The sequence below is a fragment of the Rattus rattus genome, chromosome 11 (assembly GCF_011064425.1).
Source record: "Rattus rattus isolate New Zealand chromosome 11, Rrattus_CSIRO_v1, whole genome shotgun sequence".
Lineage (NCBI taxonomy): Eukaryota > Metazoa > Chordata > Mammalia > Rodentia > Muridae > Rattus > Rattus rattus.
Genome location: NC_046164.1, coordinates 20,830,843 through 20,852,030, shown reverse-complemented (window position 1 = coordinate 20,852,030; position 21,188 = coordinate 20,830,843). Strand labels below are relative to the sequence as shown.

General features: G+C 42.4%; 1 protein-coding gene across 1 annotated transcript; it reads right to left on the bottom strand.

Annotated features, from left to right (window-relative positions):
* Positions 1–3,896: 3,896 nt before the first annotated feature.
* On the bottom strand, positions 3,897–20,909 carry LOC116912282 (NACHT and WD repeat domain-containing protein 2). The gene is made up of 4 exons (XM_032916278.1): positions 20,719–20,909; positions 18,166–18,310; positions 13,616–14,205; positions 3,897–10,058 (listed from the first exon to the last, which is right to left on the bottom strand). The coding sequence occupies exons 1-4, from the start codon at positions 20,854–20,856 to the stop codon at positions 6,126–6,128; spliced, it is 4,806 nt and encodes a 1,601-aa protein (XP_032772169.1). The 5' UTR covers positions 20,857–20,909; the 3' UTR covers positions 3,897–6,125.
* Positions 20,910–21,188: the final 279 nt, after the last annotated feature.

Sequence of the window (21,188 nt, the reverse complement as noted above, 5' to 3'; positions counted from 1 at the left end):
AAAAAAGCCAGAGTCCTTAATAAGAAACATGGGCAATTGTCTCCTGGGGCACCTCTACCAGGGGGCTCTGAGAGGAAGAGGTCAGCACTGGCTTTGCCCTGGGCTGAGTGTGGCTCCTGGTCCCAGCATTGAGAACACAGTTTTCAGGTTCTGGGAAGGGCTGGATCAAGTTAGGGAATCTTTCCATTTTTTTTTTTTTTTTTTTTTTTTGGTTCTTTTTTGGAGCTGGGGACCGAACCCAGGGCCTTGCGCTTCCTAGGCAAGCGCTCTACCACTGAGCTAAATCCCCAACCCCGAATCTTTCCATTTTTAAGGAACAATAACCAAGTTTGTTTGTTCGTTTGTTTCGTTTTAAATTCCAGGTCTGCAAAATTTCTTTGGAATATCGTGAACACGGGCCACATTTATCTTTAGAAATTATTAGATATCAAAACCTTCATGGGTAATGAGTCCCAGGGGGCATGACATAAACATTTACTTGTAGAATAAGGGAAGGAACAGGATCAAAAAAAAAAAAAAAAAAAAAGGCAGAGTTGGTGAGCAGGAGGAAAGAACCACAAATCACCTTCCTATGTCTGCCACCTCTCTTTCTCCCTAGTGAGTCTTGGAGCTGTTTACTGAATCTTCATACTTTCCCAAAACACAAATACCCCAGAACTCTCCTAAGTGATGGAAACTCCATATTGTTATAGAGATCTGTCCTGGGACAAGGATTTTTACCAAAGAGGCTAGCAAGGTGTTTCAGAGACACTGGTGTTCAGAGGAGAGATCTACCATCTCCTCTTTAAAATAGTAGTAACTGGAAAATTACACGGGAGGAAAGAAACTCTGGCAAATATAGAACCTACCTACTGCCTTAAAAAAAATAACTACTATTCTCATTCACTGTTACAAGGCTTTTTTTTTCTCCAGCGATATTCTTCACCATAACTGAGTTACAGCCACCCATAGGCCACCACCAACAAACACTCTCGCACAAACAGTGACAGAAGCTTCTCCTGGAACACCCACTCCATCTATATTCATCGCACAAATGTCTATACCACAATGGAAAATAAAACATTCTGAGTCAATGGAGATGGAGTTATTTTGTTTTGCGTTTAGGGTTAATTATGGTTCTGGGAGGGGGTAAAAGCCCCACTAATATCTGCCTGGTATTACTGGAAAATTTATTGGTAATTTTATAAATATATATAAAAAAATCTCACCTCATCAGGGCTGTCCTAGGCTACAAAGACCCAGGTGATTGACCTGGTAGATACTTGTCTATTAAATATTTACAGCTTGCGACCATTTAGTTCTTTCCCTTTGGCGCCCACTTTCCTAGTCCCAGGCTCTTGTAGAGCACCAGAGCGTCGCGGTCCCTCCATGCACCCTTGCCATCGCCCGTAGACCCAATTCCAGAACCCAAGGGCATTTCAAAGAAGGGCGGGGGCGGCCAAATTCCCTTCCCGTTATAGTAGTTATTCAATAAAAGCCCCCAGAAGCTTAAATATGGTGACCCCGAGAGACAGGCAGATGGGAAAATCTCTTGCAATTTGTCCAGTTTAAGTTCCCAGGCTCAGCAGAGAGCTCATGAATTGGGTTTTTAAAAAATGAGCTTAAAAACAAACCATTTTACACAACCAGCACCGGCGTCTTTACTTTGGAAACCTGTTCCTTGTCGCCACTCTTCCCGCGCCTAGGTTGAATTCCGTGACTTCTCCCGAAGTCATCAAACCACCGGTTTGCCTCGCGCCGTTCCTCCCCGCGTCCCCCTTAGAGAAGGGGACCCGAAGAGCAAAGCGGGGACTCCCACCTAGCACCAGCCCTCTTCCTCCCGGAGGAGCCCGGCGCCGGCCCGGACGCTACTTACCTGAGGCGGGGCGGCGGCTCCAGAGTCGCGGCGCCCATGGCTTCGCGGGCCTCGGGCGTCCGCGCTGGGACACCGGAGTGGGTCAGCGCCGCCCGGAGCCTGTCGCGTTGCAGCCCCAGCCGGGGCTGCGGTCATTGGGCCGGCGCGTCACGTGGGCGGGGAGCGGGCGAGCCTCCTAGGCAGGGGTAACCCTTTACCTGCGCCTTGGCCCGGGTGCGCAGGCTACAGGGACAAGGGGACATCCGGTGATCTATGCTTGAGTGAATGGTTAGCGAGCCAGACAGCATAGTTGCTTGATCGAGCCCACAGGGCTTGTCGCCTGCTCGGTAGCTAGACAAACTGCACAGACGCCGCTACGACGGTCATTCCCAGGGGCTACAAACTTGCCTGCGCCCCAAAGGCCATAGTGGGACAAGCGAAAGAACTCCGGCTCCAGACCCCTTCCCTTGGAGTGTCAGGATGTGGGACACTTCACCCAACACACTTTACCTACGAAGGGTGGAGAACCGATGCCTTAATTCTGAAAGATTTAAGATTTTGGTCTTCGGTCCACTGGGCCCAGAAACTGTGGAGCTTGCCAGGAAAATGTGTTGAGCAATTCCGCCATCTAGCGTACTTGCTTTCCTCTCCAGGCTCAAGGCTTGCAGGGAAAGGATTAAAAGGCAATGCTGGAGAAGCAAGGACTTCCTTCCCAAAGACCCAAGGCCCTCATTTCTTCAAGAGTGTTTTGAGTTTCACATGTCCGCTGTCTTCACAGGTATTTGCCATACTCTATGGGAGACCACTCAGAGGTTTTCGGCCCTTTTTAGTGCTAAAATAGCCTTGCACTTTCAAAGGTAGATTTACAAGGGAAATCATACGTTGTTGAATGTCATTTGTTGATTTGAAGAAAAAAATTTCTTGTCACAGTAAGTGACTCTCAGGTTCAATTTTCAGCCTTGTCAGAAATTTCATGAGATAGTTTATTTATATATTAATTTATATATTAATTAGTTTTTTTCTGATCAAAAAAGACTTTGGAATTTGTCTTGGGCTTTAAGAGTCATTGGGGAGAAACTTTGAGGTTCATCTCAGTCATAAAAAGAGGAGGGTAAGAAACTTGATAGTGCCTTTAGTTTTATTTTTAATATTGGATTTTTATAGTTTTATTTTTTTAAGTAATTGCTTTGTTGAGAATCATACACACAATTTCATCTGATTGTTGTTTACTTTACTGACGCTTTCTCTTGCTGCCATGCTAAAAGATAGCTCTGGGGAGGTGTGTATGGGAATTCTCAGATCCAAGAGTGTGTGTGTGTGTGTGTGTGTGTGTGTGTGTGTGTGTGTGTGTGTGTGTGTGTGTGTGTAAAGTTATCTGGAGGTTCCCCTAGGTCTTGCTCACTCACCTGGGAATTCGTGAATGGCACTAGTGGTTGGCCATTTCCTGCTCCACCCACAAGAGGAAGGACTATTCCCTTGTACATGTACATAGAGAACTTATTTTCTTCCTATTTTGATGCTGTGTCTGGAATTCTAGAAGGCAATAACTATTTTATTTACTTCTGTGTTCTTGGTGGAGTGTGTGATTAGGTGAATGGCTTGCTGACTGAGTTCTTCAGCTACTTCTGTATACTGCAGAGAAGGAAAAAAAACCAAACGGGCATCTCTAGTAACATCTCTAGTAATGATCTAGAGATTGTTAGTAAACTAGCTGAATCTCTCATCTGCAAACTAGTAAAGATCTTAGAAGTTACTGTCATCAAATGACTACTGGGCACTGAGTGCTTTATTTTGATGTACTTTGAGAAAGCTAACCAAGATGCTGGTGATGTCCTGGAATTAAGTCCATGGTCTTTACTTCTCAGCTTTTCACCTATAAATGTGGAATAATAATAGTACCAAACTCCCGAGGCTGTGGTGTAGATGCCATGGCTTTGTGTCTAGAAAGCTCCTGGAGTAGTTCTAGTGCACCTTCTGCAACTGGTCAATTTGAATAATTACTGGTAAGTGACATCTTCCACATCTGGCCAACCTCAGTGGTGAAAAGTCAGTAGCACTCAAGTTTAAGTAGCTCATCTTTTATTCATACAAATGATACATACACAAGACTGTATATTGTTTGAACACTGAAATAATTGTCTAGTGTAACAACTCTGTAACAAAATTTTAACTAAATGTAACATTTACGAAAATATAAATCTCTGATTGGGTAGTTCATCCCAACAATACAAAGTTTACATAAAAACATTCAATACGAGCTATCAGTTGCAAACATGTTAGGAAAAAAAAACCATTCAAATCACTTGTTACACTCTAGTGGTTTTTACACAGAACACTCACACACTACGTGTAATTCACCTAGGCATTTAATTCTTAGAAATGTATGGCATGGATGTTCAGTTGATAATGACAGGAAAAAGAATGTGTTGACTAAAGAGCTAAAAGTATGGACTCCAGATCATGTGTATATAGATCTTAACTCTCCAAGGGCTCTCACCTACAGGCTGGTGGCTAAACTAGGAGGAACACACTGAAAAAAGGTGTTTCACCATGGAGAAGGTTGTTGATATCTGAACAACACCTTCGAATCCTTACATGTTAAATCCTTTCACCAGTGGAACACAACTGGATTATGTACGAGTTTAGATAATTTTCCTTTTCCCAATGTATCAGCAATCAAGATGGCACTGTGTAATGTTTTTCTCATATTACTCCCTGGCATCCCCGTCAGGTTTACAGGCTCTAGCAGAACCTGTCATCTTCTTCATTTTGCAGTCCACAAAAGCAATACACTCGGTGAGGCTAGAGGTCAGGCTATAGGTGGGTGCCGAGTCCCAAGCAGAGCCAGGATGAAAATAAGCTGGTTCTTTGTTCAAGGTTCTGATTTAAGTACGTTTCACTTTGAGAGAAAAATCAAACCAATCACCACCACCTGATCCCCTTAGGAGGTCTTCCAGGACTTGCCAAGTGAAGGACTCGGAAGGAAGAAAATCACCTTCACCTTCTGAGATGTATTTTCCTTCAAATTGGTGAAGTCATTTATTTTTTAAATATGCCATTTCATAGTTTCAACTTTGAAATTGGTAAGACTGGGAAAGTCCTCAGTCTGGGAGCGTAAGAGATGAAGAAGTGTACACATGGTGTGTGGAAGTAAGAAAGTGTTCACAAACAGGGATCATAGGAACCTTTGGACCCTTAAGATATATGGAATATTTTAGCACGGAGACAGGCATATTCAGTTTGTCCCAGAGTATTTGGTCTTTATCTGCATTTTACACAGGAGAGAGGCATAACGAGAATAAGGCAATATCACCAGTGTTTCAGAGACGGCGTGTTTAAAAAGTTTGCTTTCTATTAAGATACTGCAGGGGTCTGGGAAACATTAGGCTCCCTAACAACTAACTGAAGAGTATGGACTCTTGTTAGTACAATGAAGGGAATAAACAGATGTTTTGATCAAACTTGTAATGCCCTTTCCATAATTCTTTATACTCAGCACAAATAATGCAACTCAAGAAAATGTATGAAAAGATTGTGGTTTCTTAGTAAGTCAGGTTCTTTTGCAACCTATGAAAGAAACAGATTAAAAATTATATATCCCATTGCACAGAAACCCTTGCATGCAGTCATCGTGAATGTGTTTTAATGAAGACTGACTTTCCACGGTCAGTAGCCCTGTGATAGTGGTAGTTAGTTCTTGTCCCAGTCTGTTGACCATCTCACACGTTTTGCTGTCCTGGGAAACTGAAACACATCTGGACATCCTTCTTACACAATTTTGCACCATTAGACCTCTTGTGTTTACACAGTTGTCAAGATCGAGAAATGTAAAGAGATATTAAGGCTGCATTTTGCTGTCCTACCCCCCACTCAGAGTCAAACGGTTCTCTGCCATCATGATTTCAACTGGCTTCTGTAGAACTAATTCTAGTCCAACTGGTCTACCTATAACTCTAGCTTCTCTCATCTGAATCAATGTGGTGAGTTGTGCTGATTCTTGTTATACAGCAAATTTAAGAAATTTTATTCTCTCTCTTCTAGGGGAAATGGCCATTTCACCATCCTTTCTGGGAGTTCTCTATTTTACAAATACATTTGGACAAAAAGATGGCACCCAAGTTGAGTCTTATAGTTCTGTTTCCTTTCATGAGGATATTAGTAAACTGGGAATTCCAGCATCTTTCTGGCTTTTAAGAAACATACAGCTCATCATTTGTGTGCAGAAGATGCACTTTGCTTCCTTCGGCTATACATGGATTATGTATTTCAGCTGAGTAGGATAAATATTGTGTCAGTTATCTGATGTGTAGCTGTGGCTCCTAGATTCTAGGGCAGCACACACTCTGTCATAACAAGAGTTGTGTTTCTTGGAGGGTGTTGCCTCATTGGACTCAGAGGAGTCACTCACGGTGATGGGGCTGTCTCTTGCAAAGACCTCAGTGGACTCTCGCCATAAGCAATCTACAGACACTTTAAAGGAGTAACTGTTCGACTTTGGCCTGGTTGTCTGCGTTGCATTGCTGAAAATCTGTCTGCTATTCGATGTGGCAATTTTGATCTTCAGGGCAGCATCTACCCTATCCACAACTGTGTATATCCCTATACTCCCATCATCAAAGCCAACGATGATGTTCAGGTGTCTCTGAGAAAGAGCCAGAAAAGTTGGTGTTTTATATAGTGAGCAAGCACCGATGTTTTTGCCATCAGCTAGTCTCATCACAATTAAGCTAGATACTGTATCGTTTTCCTCCTCCTCCTCCCCATTCTGGAAACAAATGTACACCAGGTAGCGACCATCTCGAGAGAGCCTCTGCCTCCAGATGACTCCAGAGGCATGAACCACCCGTAGTTTTCCACTGTGTAAATCCAGCACATTGATATTTTCATCTCCCCGGGATATAATGCCTAGCTTCCCATTGGGAGAAATTTCAAAATCCTCCAGGTTTTTCAGGAAGTTGCTTGGAAGCTGCACGCGGCGACAGATCACTTCATCAGTTAGGCTCCAGAGGTTCACGGTCTCAGCTGACGTGATGAACACAATGATGTCAGGGCAGTCGGGGATCAACTTAAAATTCACGATGGTGATCCCATCTTCACAACAGAATTTCTTAGTGATACTTCCTGTCCAAAGGCTGACGGCCAGCACTTTGCTTTTCGTCATTCCCACCACGAAGGTGTTTGCAGAGGTAATGAAAGCATTTTGCAAAGTGGTCAAGATGTTACAGACCCTGTGTCCTGTGGCCAACCTCCAAACCCTGGAGGCATTTTCCTCACAAAGAGAGACCACAAACTGGTCATTATGGGTGATCAGCAGCTGAGATATCCTCTGCCCATTAATTCGGAAGAGGTTTTCACCACTGCTGGTGTGCCAGACGTACTGGCTGCTTTTGTCGTCTGAAGTCACCATTATGTCCCCAGCGGATGTTAACACACAGTGTTCGACTATTCCTTCATGCTTAAAAACCGCTTCAATGAACCCACTGCTGAAGTTCCATTTATGAACACAGTCAGAGCCATCGAGAGAGTAAATGATTTCCCCCCTGGCAGGCAACACCAGACTCTGGATGGGTTTCCCAGTTTTATCGATATTGGACATAGCTGTGATTATATCTATATCCCAAATGGAAAGAACTCCACTGGTTGATAAAGACAATAGCATATTGTGGTGACTAGATTTTACCAGCTTAACGATGGTACCTGAGATTTCCTTCAAGCTTGCCATGCACTGTCCTGTGTCCCGCCTCCAGAAGAATACTGCTGGGGTGTTCTCCATGGTTGCGATGATACAGTCTCCATTTTTGGATAGCACGGCAGATATAAATCGTTCATTGTGCCTGGCTCGGAATTTTTCAGCTACCTTCCACATGCCAGTGTCTAAGAGCTCAATGCTGAGAGCTTTACAGATCAGAATCGCACTTTGGTCCTCTGAAAGCTCAATACTCACCACTTCGCTGTCTTCCTTCCGACAGTCAAAGTCTTCAGTCAGCTGGGGGCTGGATATGTCCTCTGTATTCCAAACGGAGAGGCTTCCCTCACTGTCAATCATGACCATCTCTTGAGCTGTGTCCAAGATGAGAAGAAACTTTACAAAACCACCTGAAAATTCTGATGTCACTGTACATATTTTTTCTCCACTCCCTAAGTGGAAAATGGTGGTATTGTTAAGGTACTGGCCACAGAAAGCATACACCCCATCTAGGGAGCATTGGACGCATGTCACCTCATACCAGCAGTGGAACTGGTAAAGGGGCCATCCATAAAGCAGATCAATGACAGTGACATCTTTGCTGGCCTCTAGCCATGCAAGGGCATGGTTGACGGAGAGTGTAAATCCATTGATGTAGGTGGGGCTGCTTCCATGCTTGGTCCCTTTGATTTCCACCTCAGACAGGAGACAGGAATTGACATTGTCATAAATCAGCAAGGTGTTGTTTGTTGTAGCAACCACAAGGTACTTCTCATCACTGGTGAGCTTCATGCCTAGGATAACAGACTGGGCTGTAGTGATTTGCCGGAGTAGCTGGCGAGTTTCTACATCCCAGGTGCTGATGGAACCGTTTTCTAGAGCTGTGAGAACAGTGCTTGGGTTACAGGTAGGGAGGATCTCTGTGACATGCAGGTGGCTGGATGCTAAGGGGAGACGCTCAGGGCTGTATGTCACGTCCATGGACGAATGGAGAGGAACAATGGAGCAGTATTTGGGTCCATCTTTGTCACATTCTAAAAGAAGGTGCCTAAGTTTGGGCAGGGAACTCACAACAGGCAGCAGCCGTTGCTGAAGCTCTGCTGAAAGGGAGCCTGGAAACGTAATGACCTTGTTTCTGATGCCACGGAGTGTGCTGGCCAGGAACTTCAGCTCCTTTTCCTGTGAGTAGTTGTAAGCCAGTTCTATGTCTGCAAGCACTTTGTCAAACTGGCCAATTTTGATCATGGTGTAAAGCCAGCTGAAGTTCATGATGATTCCATAAAGTAGGTCATCGGTTTTCCCACACCTGGTCAGGTGATACAAGAGCTCAGACATTTTCCGGTGATTGACAAAAAAGATGTCAGGCTCTAGTGGGTTACACTGGAAAACCCAGGGTTGGTCAGGGGCCTGCCTGTCAAAGGATGCTTGCTCTATGAAGTGCTTTTCTTCTTCAAGCAGACTTCTGTTCTCTAAGTCGAGGCAGCCATTCAAGTAGGGGTCTTCCAGGCAGAAAGCTTTCCTCCTGCCTCCTGACCACACCCCTAGAAAGTAATCTGCCAGGATTGTGTGCATCTCACGGAGGTTGCTGTCTTCTTGTAGATACAGCTTCTGAGCTATGAGCTGCAGGTGTCTGTTGGCCCAGACTAAGAGTGTGACATTCTTCACGTGCCTTTCTATTAAGTAGCCATTGAGACCCTCCTTGAGCCTTGCAATATACAGGTAAGGTACTCTCAGGGGATTGCTAGGTCTGGTGTTCTCAATGAGTTCATTCATAACACTGTTATCCAGAGCTAACACATCCTCCAGTTCCATTTCACTCAAACCCATTTTGGCCATGGTGATGTAACCCAGAGCCCTGGAGACCAGTTTCTGACCACACTTCTTCTCTAAGGACCAGAATAACTGCTCTATACTTTCATGGACAGTCACACAGAGGGAGGATTCATTGACGTCTTTGTGGGATCTCCAGTGTCTCACCTCTCTGAAAGTTAGGTTCACAAACATAGGCAGCGTGCACTTGGAGAATGCATTATTCACATAAATCTGCTGGCCTGACGTGACCTTCCTTTTGACCCTCAGCAACTGGTGTTTGAGGACCTGACTGCACATCTTTCTGTCCCGGGGAATCAGCTCAATGTAGTTGTCTTCTTCATGGATAAGGCACCTTAGTTTCTGCAGGATCCCATGTTTGTTAGGCAGTGTGGAGAGGATGATCCGAACAAACCGGGGAAGATGAGCAGGTAGCCACCAGAGCTTCCTAGCCTCATCAGTCTCTGAGAGCTGCTCTAGGGCATCAAATATTATCACCAGAGGTCTTTGAAGCGAAGACTCATTCAACAGGTTTATAAACAAGTCTCGAAGGTCGTGGATCTTCTTAGGAAAGCTTTGAACCAGACACCGGTAGTTGACTGCCAGTTGTTCACAGACACTGAGAAGAAGTGTCCTCAGATCAATACTCATGTCTGTTGTTCCTAGAAATCTCACAATGACAACTGGGTCAGAGTCTGGCCCTGTGTCTTCATGTAGCCAGCCATAAGCCTAAAACATACAAGCAGAGTTTAGAACATCGCTGTGCTATGCCTTTTCGCATATGATCAACGAACTTCCCCTCAGCCTAACAAACCATCCTTGCAGATAAAAAGTCCTGATCCAATAAATGCACAAGCTGCCTGGGAAGGTGAAAGTGTTGCTAGAAAACTCATGAACATATCTGTAGGTGGGACTCACAGGCAGCAATAGTACTTCTTAACTGTATTTGTTTGCGTTCTAAAAACAGACTTCAATTACCATAAACCTGGGTCCATTGTCTGATTTTTTTTTCATCTAAATCCCTAATTTTTGGTAGTTGTTAGCACGCAGTATATAATTAGTGTCTCTTTAATAGCTAACTTAAGTAATAATTTATAAATTGCATAGAGTAAATGTTTTCATTAACTGAGAATATAAAGTTCCATATGTGGATGGCCAATTTTCAATTAATTAGAATATAACAAAATATTCACCACCAGTATTATATTGAATAGAATTTTTTGTAACCCAGTTGTATTTTTGTGATTCTACAGGGTCATCATTGTTATAATTTTTTCCATCATAAAAATCTCTATAATTTGAGATGAGAGAGATAGCTCTCAGTTAAGAGTGACTACTCTCAGTTTGTAGCACCCACATCAGTTAGCTCACAGCTGTCTGTCACAGCTCCAGGAGACTGATATTCCTTTGCTCTCTAAGGATATTTGCACTCAAGTTCTCATACCCATACACAGCACACACAATTAAGGATAAAAATAAATCATTACAAAGCTACATAATTCTGGTTGTAAGAGGTTAGTTAATTGCTGTGCTTTCAAATAGTCCACTGTGTAGGCACGTGGCCATCATTTAATATGATCGCTCTGAAGGACACATGGCTTGAGAGTGATACTTAATAAGAGAGGAAAGCGAAGCTCAGGCTAGATTACTAAATGGCTTCAAGCTAAACAGTCATTAGAAACAAAACTGGAGTAGAGCCATATCTCACTTTCATTCTATATGCCCTTCCCTTCTCCTCCTTCCCTTTTTCCCTTTCCCTTCTCCCTTCCCTCTCTGTTTCTTCCCTTCCTTGATAAGGGAATAAGGCATACATGGATCAGCAAAATTCACTATTTTTTTTTTTTTTTTGTGGTCAAAGAGTGAAAGTTGAGAAGGAACATGATCAAAGTGCAAAAGAGCCCCATGGAGTATTGTAGGGAGATAAAGCCTTTCAGCTGCTCTCTTACGAAGAACGCTCTTCAGAAAATGAGAGAATAGCCCACAAATTCTATTATTTACTATATGTAGATCTTTTTCTATAAATTACAAAGCTAGGATCTTTGAGGTAGTTCAGAGTAAAGAAAAAGAAAGTAAGATTCAAGTTCTATGGATGTGAGTGGGATAAATGGCATAGCACCAGTTTTCTGCTACTTAGTTTTGATGTTGAAAGCTGCATTTAGGGACAATAGCAATGCCATGCGCTGACACTCCACTGGTGGCTGACCAGAACCCAAAACACAGTCTGTTTGGGCTGATATTGATGGCTCATGTGCTGAGGCTGCTGTCTATGTTCTCTGTGGGGACAGCCCTATAGTTATGAGCCAGACTCATCAGACAAGCATGAGATACCTATTGGAAACAAGGACAGTAGACAATGAAACTTGTTGCTGACACATATCTAGTCATTCGCCAGTAGAGACAGACGGTGAGAAGGGGACAAAGAAGCAGGCAAGCAAAACCCTGGACTGTGTGTATCCAGATACACACAACTGAACCAGATCTCCAGAAGACAGCCTAGTCATCATTAAAGATCAGCTTTGTATGACTAGCATCCTGCAGAGTAGAGATGCTTCTCTGTATGCACACATTAGCCTGTATCATGCAATCTGTGACCTGGCATGTGCATGAAGACATACCACATGGATCCTCTGCTCCATCAGTTCAACAATATTTGTTTCTTGTAAGAGGAAGGGAAGCCCTATCAAACTTCTTACACGTTCCTCACTCTGTCATCAGTGTGCTTGTGAGAAATAATCCTGCAGTTTGAAGATTCAACCAGAGTTTAAAGTCTCTCTCCTTCTCTCCACCTTCCCCTCTATTCTGATAGAACATGGTACCTGAAGTCAGCTTTCTTCTTGTCTTGTGCTTAATTAACTAAAGAAGCGGTTGCATCTTCTAACACAAGCACAGGAAGCAGCTGAACATGATGAACTAAAACATGGCCAATTAGGTTAAGAATTATTTATATACCTGATTCTCATCTGTAAATTTGCTCTGGTACCAAATTCCCACAAGAGATGCAATGACGCCAACCCTGCTTTTGTACTCAGGGCAGCCAATTTGATATTGTCCAGCACATGACAGATGACAGGACTATTCAGAGAGTTAGAGAAGGCTCTGCTAGACAGTGCACAGAGGAACAACATAACAGTTCTAAGTGATCATCAGACTAGTAGAAGCTGCTCTACTTTAACGCCAGTGTAAAGGAAATTAAAATGGTTCAGTACAGTTTAGGCTGACAGGCAAGATAGTAGATATTACATTTTAAAATGAGGTCACAGAGTTGTTATCCTAGCCTGGTTCTTTCAGTCTAGGGTGCTGAGGGCCAAAGAGTACCTGGGTATTTCCCATGAACCCACTGTGAAGCTTCAAGAAGAGGGAGATGGTAAGGCTTGGTGCTTTCCTTGTCCTTGGAACTTGCTGGGCCGAGGAGATGATCTTACCCCAAAGACTCTAGAAGTTTGTTAATGGATGTCTAAGAAGTGATAAAGCAATGAGCAAGAAAAAAAAATGTAATGCCCTGCATTTAGGTAGCTGTGTTGAGATACGATCAGTGGGTCAAGGCTTGGGGGTACAGGAGGAGAAGAAACTTCTGGAAATGGTGGGGAGGGCTCAGAAGAGATGGTGGGCAGCTTTTAGTGTTTCCTAGAAGTTTGGTGCTCACTCACAGCAGCTTGGGTCATTTTCAGTATGATTTACCTTCCTAGAACCACCACACTACAACTCAGTAGGGATTATAATGTGGGGTTAGGAAACGAGGGAGGAGAAATGCTATGTCAATAAAGGCATTCATGTTCTCATATCCAGAGTGGGATGCTTGACTGTGGTAGGCCTCAGATGAAGGAGAAAAATATAGACAAAAGTGTTATCACCGTAGACAGGACATGCTTGTTGTTGTAGTGAAACTGATTTATTGACTAGAGAAACTGGAAGACGACTTTTTGCTTGACAGGGATGAGACGGGTTTACAAGAATTGGGTCCCCCTTTCATCCTAAGGAGGTAGATGGGTGGAGATAAGGAGTCACAATAGAAAGTGACTTTATAGTCATGTCCCATGTATACTGTTCTCACAGCACATCTGTTATGCTAACAGAAAAGAAACACAGAAGCAGCCACTCCAGAAAGTCTAGTTATAATTCAGATAGCAAGCACAGAAAATGAAAATTGAATTTGAACAAGTTATTATTTTCCCCAAAGGGTCACAAATATTTCTACAAACAGAGAATGGAAAGTGTAGATTGATTTATTTATTTATTTATTTATTTATTTATTTATTTATTTATTTATTTATTTATTTATTTTTTACCTTTTTTGCTACTTCAGCTAGCAGTAGAGTCTTCCCAGTGCATGGTCCCCCATACACAATGAGAGGATTGATATGCCCGGTTTTGCTTGGAAGGATGTATTTATGCAAGATGTTTAGCGATTCACATTTGTATTCATAGAAGGAGGCGTATGTTTTACATAGTGAAGAGTGCTGCAGGATTTCATCATACAGCGTATCAGTCTCTGTGTCAAAGTTCTGCTGGACTGTCGCCTGAATTATATCAATCATGTCTTCATAAAATTGCTTACCAAGTCCTTCTATGTAATGGTTCTCTATCTCTTGGGAATAGCCCAGTTTCATGTCACAGTGAGTGACAGACGTGTACACTCTCAGATTAGAGGATGCGACGATGGTAGGAATGAATTCATCCCTGAGTTTTATCAGCTTCTCTTGAGCTTCTGGGTCACGGATGATTCTTGGGTCCGTTCCGGTTATGTCCATGTATTTTCCCATCTCTGGGATTTTCACGAAGCGTTCGATGTTAGCAATCTTCCTGATGTAGCATACACACTTCTTCAGGAATGCTGGAGTTTGCTTGCCCAGAGCAAAGTCAAACTCATCCTCGATAGCTGGAAGAAGATAAGACAGGGTTTATTGCCTTGAGTGAAGGAACCATGTGTCCAAATTCCCAATATATAGCTCTAAATCACTTTGAGGGAAGTTTTTTGGCTTATACTTTGTAGAGATTCAACTTGGGGGTCTTTTCTTAAGTTAGCATTGGTCTTTCCCTAAGCATGTAGGACCTAGAAGAATAGATTCTTTTTGAAAATTATTTTATTTCCCTCATCATGGGAAGGAAAAGTTGAAAACCAGATTGATAAGGCAAGCATGCAGGCTCCATGGTGATGAGTTTAAGATGTAAGTTTAATTTCCCTCTCTAGCTAGCTTCAGCCCTTTTAAACATAGAAACATCTGGGTCTCCATTGGGCCAGGAAACATTGAGGCAGGTGGGTGACATAGCTATCTAGGCTCCCCATTCTTTGCCAGACCATCCTTTCCAATGTACTGCCATCCCTTTGTTTGAGGTGTATTGTAACATAGACAAATGGGCTGAAATAGAAATGCAAAAGTGCATCTTAAACTAAAATATAACTCTGTTCTGAATTCTGGGCAGTCTTAACAATCCATGATACTGCTCAATGCCACAGGCTCAGAAAGGTATAGAAAATTACTTATGTAGGACATAATTTCTTCTGAACCTAACCACATATGTCTTATAGAACATAGAGGTGTGGAGAAGTAAATATGCATTGTAAGTCCCTCCTTCCTTCCCTCCCTCCCACTTTCCTTCCCTCTCTCCCTCCTTCCTTCCCTTCCTCTCTACCTCTTTCCATTCCTTCCATTTATCTGTTCTTCTGTCCCATCCTGGTTAGACTTTTAATCAGGTACACACAAGCCCCATGGGAGAAGGGAATATCAATGGAGAAAATATCTCTATCTACTTGGCTTGTAGACAAATCATTCTGTTTAATGATTGATGTGTTAGGACCCAGCCTAACACCCTTAGGCAGGTGGTTCTGGGTGGTATAAAAAGGCAGACTGGGGAGGGGGAATTCGGAAAGATGGCTTAGCAGTTAAAAGCAATGACTACTCTTTCAGAGGACCTGGGTTCAATTCCTAGCACCCACATGGCAGCTTACAGCTGTCTATAACTCTAGTTCCAGGGGATCCAACACCCTCACAGAGACAAATGCATAGGCAAGACATGAATGCACATACAGAAAGAAAAAAAGAAAGAAGGAAGGAAAGTAGGAAAAAAGAAAGATAAGGGAAGAAAGAAAGCATGAAAGCAGGCTGAGCAAGCCTGGCTTTGCATCAGCTCCCAATTCCAGGATCCTGCCTCGAGCTCCTGCCTGGACTTTCCTCTGTGATGGACTGCTACCAGAAGTGCAAGATGAAAGAAATCCTTTGCTGCCCAAGTGGCCTTTGGTCATGGTATTTATCACAGCAATAGAAAACAAACAGAAGTTCCTCCTTTCTGCTGCCCCTCTCTGTCTCTCCTCCCTTCCTCCCTTCCTTCAAACAATCCTCACTCTTTCTTTCATAAACTGACCTTCCTTGAATAACTATTACATACGTTCTGCTAGTTGTATTCAGCATAAGCTGAGAGAAAGCAGGCCAAGAGAGACAGAGTCTGGAGAGTCTGTAACTACCATGGAAGTTGGAAGTTAGGAGCTTTTTCCTAAATAATGACCTTTTCTGGGACTCTTGTGATAATAGTTTTTCCCACAATGACAGCCATCAGTCAAAACTTTTGACTTTATAAAAATAGATAAGCGTATGGCTACAGGGTGTCTGTAGACTGCCGTGAGCTTGGTGCCTCTTACACAGTGTTTGAGCCAGCCATTGTGGTTAAGGGAGCAGGCCACTGTGCTTATATAACATTTGTTTGATTTCCTTTCACAGGAGATAGATAAGAGAAGTTGTGAGGAACTTAGACATCAGGGACTACAGAGGAAGCAGCTTCTGGCCCATCTGTCTTCCAGCCTCTGGGGAAAGTGCTGGTGAGGACTTTGGATCGGATACTGCATGCTGACATGATCGGGAAGAAAAGGGAAGGATCCACCTGTGCTGTCCACAGACAACGTATCACCGATTCCCAGAGATAGACACCATCACTTGGACTTTCAGAGAAAGTCTCACTGTAACTGTCTGGTATTATTGTCAAATCTGTGGAAGGAGGGTGCTAACTGGGAATTTCTGAGCGAAAGACGGGATGCAGATAAATCACAGTAGAAAAAAATCCATCTAGGCCTGACTTGGGGGAAGAAAGCAGGCTGTTCACAGAGTGCCACCAAGTTTAGTATTTTCAAAGGAAACTTAAAATAAGACTCAACTTCCTGATGGCTTGCATCTAGGAGTTACCAAATTGATTTATAGCTTTAAAAAACTATTTAAAATGTGTGTATTCAGTGATTGAGGGTCAAGTGCTTTTGGTGTTTTATACCTGATTTTTGTTCTGTAACTGTAAAAGCTTCATGATACTGCTGCCACATTGGAACATGGTCGCCAGAGCACCCAGGACAGCGATCTGGAAGTGCAATTACTATTATATGTCATTAACAATTTTTTATTGTGAACTTTAAAAAGAAATTCTATCCTTCAGGTCCTGGCTTTCCTACAGTTTCTGACAGATTTCCCTTGCCTATCTGTGGAAGGTTTCAAACTAGTTGGTAATGAGGAGTGTGCCTGCCTGGTTGTGTGTGTGTGTGTGTGTGTGTGTGTGTGTGTGTGTGTGTGTGTGTGTGTTTGCTATTTTAATATAGTGTTAAGTCCTGGAACATCTTTCTACAGTTCCTACCCTCCTCCCTGGCTTCCCATGTCACACCTAAGGTCGTTACACAGCCATCTTTGTCCCTGTTGTCATCCTCCTCAAACCTGACTGTTTTGCTGTTCATGAAGTTCCCAGAATAAAGCCTTGTCTGTGTTGAGCTTTCTAAGAGAATGATTGATGGGTTAGGTTGCTGTGATTCTGGAGAACTGGAATGTTGCAGGTCCAGAGCTTTTAGCCCCATTAATAGCCACTTACTGCGTACCTCGGCTTTGCCCAAACATCTTTTCAGCTATCAAGAAAGATCTCTTCTGGAACGTACATACAATCTCAGCCTGAGGGTCCCCTGATTTACAGTGGAAGAATGTTGTCAGGCAACATTTAATGCCTATAGCAGGGAATTCCCAGCTGTGCTGTAACCCACCTACTTGATGTTCCTATCAATGTATTTGAAAATGCCTCGATCTATTGCTTTCTTTTGTAACTATAAAAGCTTCAGGAAACTGCGACCATGCTATACATTTGAAGTAGCCAGAAGCTGTGCTCCCAGGCTATGGCAATTTGTGTTTGGCTCCAGAATAAACCCCCATTTCCTTGGCTGAGAGATGTGGTTATATTTGACACCCTGTCTAGTCCCTCTGAGGGAATCTAACCAGTTGGTCCCACTGCCTGCAATCTCCGCCTTAGAGAGTAAAGGTACTGCTAACTCTGATTCTTTCCATCTTCCATTTAAAAAATCACCCGTCTATACAAGAGCCCCAGCCTCCCTCCTCAGCCACTACTTTTTTTATAAATATGTTTTATTCAAGTTACAAATTATTTAATTTCTGAAATGATCTTGCTTATTTATTTCTTGGTAATCATGTCTCTGCCTCCATGAAATCAGTTTCCAGGAGAGCAGAAACCTCCCATATCCATTACTATCTTCCCTGGGTTTGCCTCAGAGTTGACCAGGATAGGTCCCCACACATTTGCTGGGAGACAATGAGGGACTGATGTGCTCCACTGAGACAGAATGGCAGAACCTTGACTAGTGTATCCAGCCACCTCTACTAACTTCTTCTAAAATCACATTTGCTAGATTAAGGAAAGGATTTCCCATTAGTTGACACTTGCCTTTCTGGGATGTAGAAGCATTTATCAATTCAAATGTGCACGGTACCAAATCGGATTAAATTTAAAGACTCCCAGGAGGGAAGCCATGCATGCTTCTAGTTTTTATCCATTTCTGAATGTTCTGAAAACACACGGAAATTACCTGAGAACAGGTACCTCTTAGCCTGGCTGAGCTTCATTTTCCCCTGTTCATACAGCAGTTTGGTAGCAGCTTTAAATATTGTTTTGATTTCATCCGATATTTCTTGCCATGGCCTCTCATGTTCACCCGTGGCAGAAGGCTGTGTCTAGGAAAAGGTGAAAGTGGGGAGTTAGTCTCAAAAATCATGAAGGACAAATCGGTATTTAAGAGCAAGATTGGTATATGCCAATGCTATGAAAGTCGGTGTCTCCAGTGCCACACTTCATCCTCTTTTCTCCAATAGTCCAGGAGTAAGAAATCATCCCCAGATTACAGGTGAATTTACCCTGGTTACATGAAGGCATGATGCAGGTTTGTTTCCTGGGCTTGGCTACAGTTGCTATTGGTTATTTATCTGCCAGGACTTTGATTCCCATTTCTCTTGGCAATGTTGGGACATGAGATGTAATAGAAGGTGGTCCCCAAAATGCCATCCTTGGAAGATATTAATGTCATTTTTATTGGGCCTTAGGTAGTTCTTGAGGGACTAGGTTCTTACGAAAAGGATCACCCCAGCCTTTGAAGCTCTCTGGTTTATTGTCTCACCATGAGATTTCTTCTGCATGAGTTCCTACTGTCATAATATGGTCAAGAAGACTCTTATTAGGGCCTGAGGAGATGGAGGTGTCCGCCTTGGATTTTCAAAGTCCCAAACTGTGAGTTAAAGGAAATTCTTTCCTTAGAAAGCAGCCAGGCTATTTACCATAGAGTTCCCTCTTGCATTTTGATCTTAAATATCATGACAATATAATCTTTATAGTGTCCTCTGAAAAAGTGAGAGGGAAGCTAAAGAGGAGGCATTTCTGTGTCACCATATATCTTTGGATTTTCCTTCATTTTTTTGTCATAATCATTTAAGAAAGAAAGTGGCAAAATTGTTTAACAGGAAGGAAATATTTATATAGTCTTGGAACATGTATAAAGTCTTATTCATGCATTTATTTATTTAACATTGATTATGAATGATTTATACATAAATAACTTTGAACATTTGGAGAATGATTTACATCTCCCTGAAGGATCATAGAAATAAGTGGAGATAAAGAAAACAAACAATAAAATAGTCACATAGAAACAAGTGTCCCCAGACCACTGTATGAAATAGCTTTGTGGTTTCACCCTCTATCCTGTCTACATTTACTCTTATACGCTTTGGGTTTACTCTAACAGCCCTATCCAAAAGAACATTATTGTTACAGATATGTTAAGTAATGGTAGTGTGTATGTAAGGAAGTCAATGACTTTGACATGATTTCATCAGCACGAAGAAGATATCAGAAAGACAAATGTAAGAAAGAAGACCGTGACTCATCTATCATCATTTTCTTCTTGAAGCTGTCTGGGTACCAGATACATCAAGGATGCTCTATAAGAAAGACAGATGGATATCAGTTTTTAAAAAACCTATCTAAACAGTTAAATGATCAACCAGAACCGTTCTGCCCTTCTTTTCCCTTCACTAAGTTTTGAAAGACATATAATAGATATACTAAGGTCAGGAGAAACCTAAACCAATTTACCCTATGATTCTACACAAACTGCAAGTACACAAACTGTTGAGTGTTCAAGGAGAACTATCAAAAGTGTACTAAAATGTACAACAAAGAGTCCATAAAAATAGTGAAGCATGGTTTTTCAAAGGATACATAAAACAATGCACAAACAACACACACAAACAAAACTTTCATAAAATAAAACCTAACTGTTGGATTTGGAAATCAACAGAGTAGAAACTGCTGAAGAAAACATCAGTGAACTGGAGTAAAGACCTGAAGTACTTTTATGGAAGAGGAGAGCAAATTGATACCCTGGGGAAGAATGGAGATATGGAGACAGACCTAGACTGTCTAGTGGAAACTTGATTGAGGAACCAACAGGGAAATGTAAAGGGCTTCAGTTTGCTTCCTGTTGCTGTTATAATCACCATGACCAAAGCAACTCAGGAGAGGAAAGGGCTGGATTGGTTTATAGGTCCAGGTTACAAACTGTTATTGAGGGAAGTTAAGATGAATCTCAAGCAGGAACTGAGGAATGCTGCTCATTGACTTGTTCCCTGGCTTATGCTCAGCTTGATTTCTTATATGTCCAGGGATCACTTGCCTTGGATGGTACTGCACACAGTGTGCTGGGGCCTCCAGCATCAATTAAAACAATGCTGCACAGACATGCACAAAGGCCAATCTGATGGAGGCCTTTCTTTCATTGAGTTTCCTTCTTTCCAAATATCATTAGGTTGAGCCAAGTTGACAATAAGAACTAACCAGGACAGGAGGTAGTAGAAAATACATTGGTAAGATAATGGTGGAATGATTTTGAGAATTAATAGGATATGTGAATTTATACATTACAGGCATATAATCTGATCGGCGTATGCCAACCAGAGCTAATGAAATCATAATGTCTTCGGATCCCCTGAGAGCGTTTGCAACTGATGACTCTCATAGTGTAATTTACAGTCTACTCCAGACAGAAGGAAAATCACCTTAGAGTGAAAGGCAGAGAAGACAAACTTACTGAGTTCTTGTTGGTTCTTGGCACCTCTAGTCTGGATCTGAGGTAATAGGCTGCTGGCACAGAGTTCTCGTCCCGACAGTACCAATCTTCCAGTAACTTGGTTTCTAGTTTTGCCTCTACAGCAGCATCCAAAATCATTTCAAACTCTGAAGCTTCAACTTCCCCAGGTATTCGAATGTTCCCATACTTCTCACCTAAGAGCCCCTGTGTATCAACCAGAAAGTGACAGCATGGTGACACTCAGTGAATGTCAGTAAACAGTAAGACACATTGTTAAGTCAATTCTTTCTTATCATCGCAGTGCATATTTGATTTCATAAGTAAAATTAAACCAACTATAATTATAAGAAGTTACTCAATATACTGAGAAATTAGTTTACGTATTCTGTCAGACATGACAAGTTCAAAAGGTTTATAGCAAATTCTTTGAGGTTTATATAGCGAAGCAAGAACTGTTTTATTCTGAGATT

Coding starts and splice junctions, on each gene's coding strand:
- LOC116912282 (XM_032916278.1), bottom strand. CDS start 20,856: ATGATTTTGGATGCTGCTGTAGAGGCAAAACTAGAAACCAAGTTACTG. Junction 14,206..18,165: donor TAAGAGGTACCTGTTCTCAG/GTAATTTCCGTG, acceptor ATCTTCTTCCAG/CTATCGAGGATGAGTTTGAC. Junction 10,059..13,615: donor TAGCTGAAGTAGCAAAAAAG/GTAAAAAATAAA, acceptor TGTATGTTTTAG/GCTTATGGCTGGCTACATGA.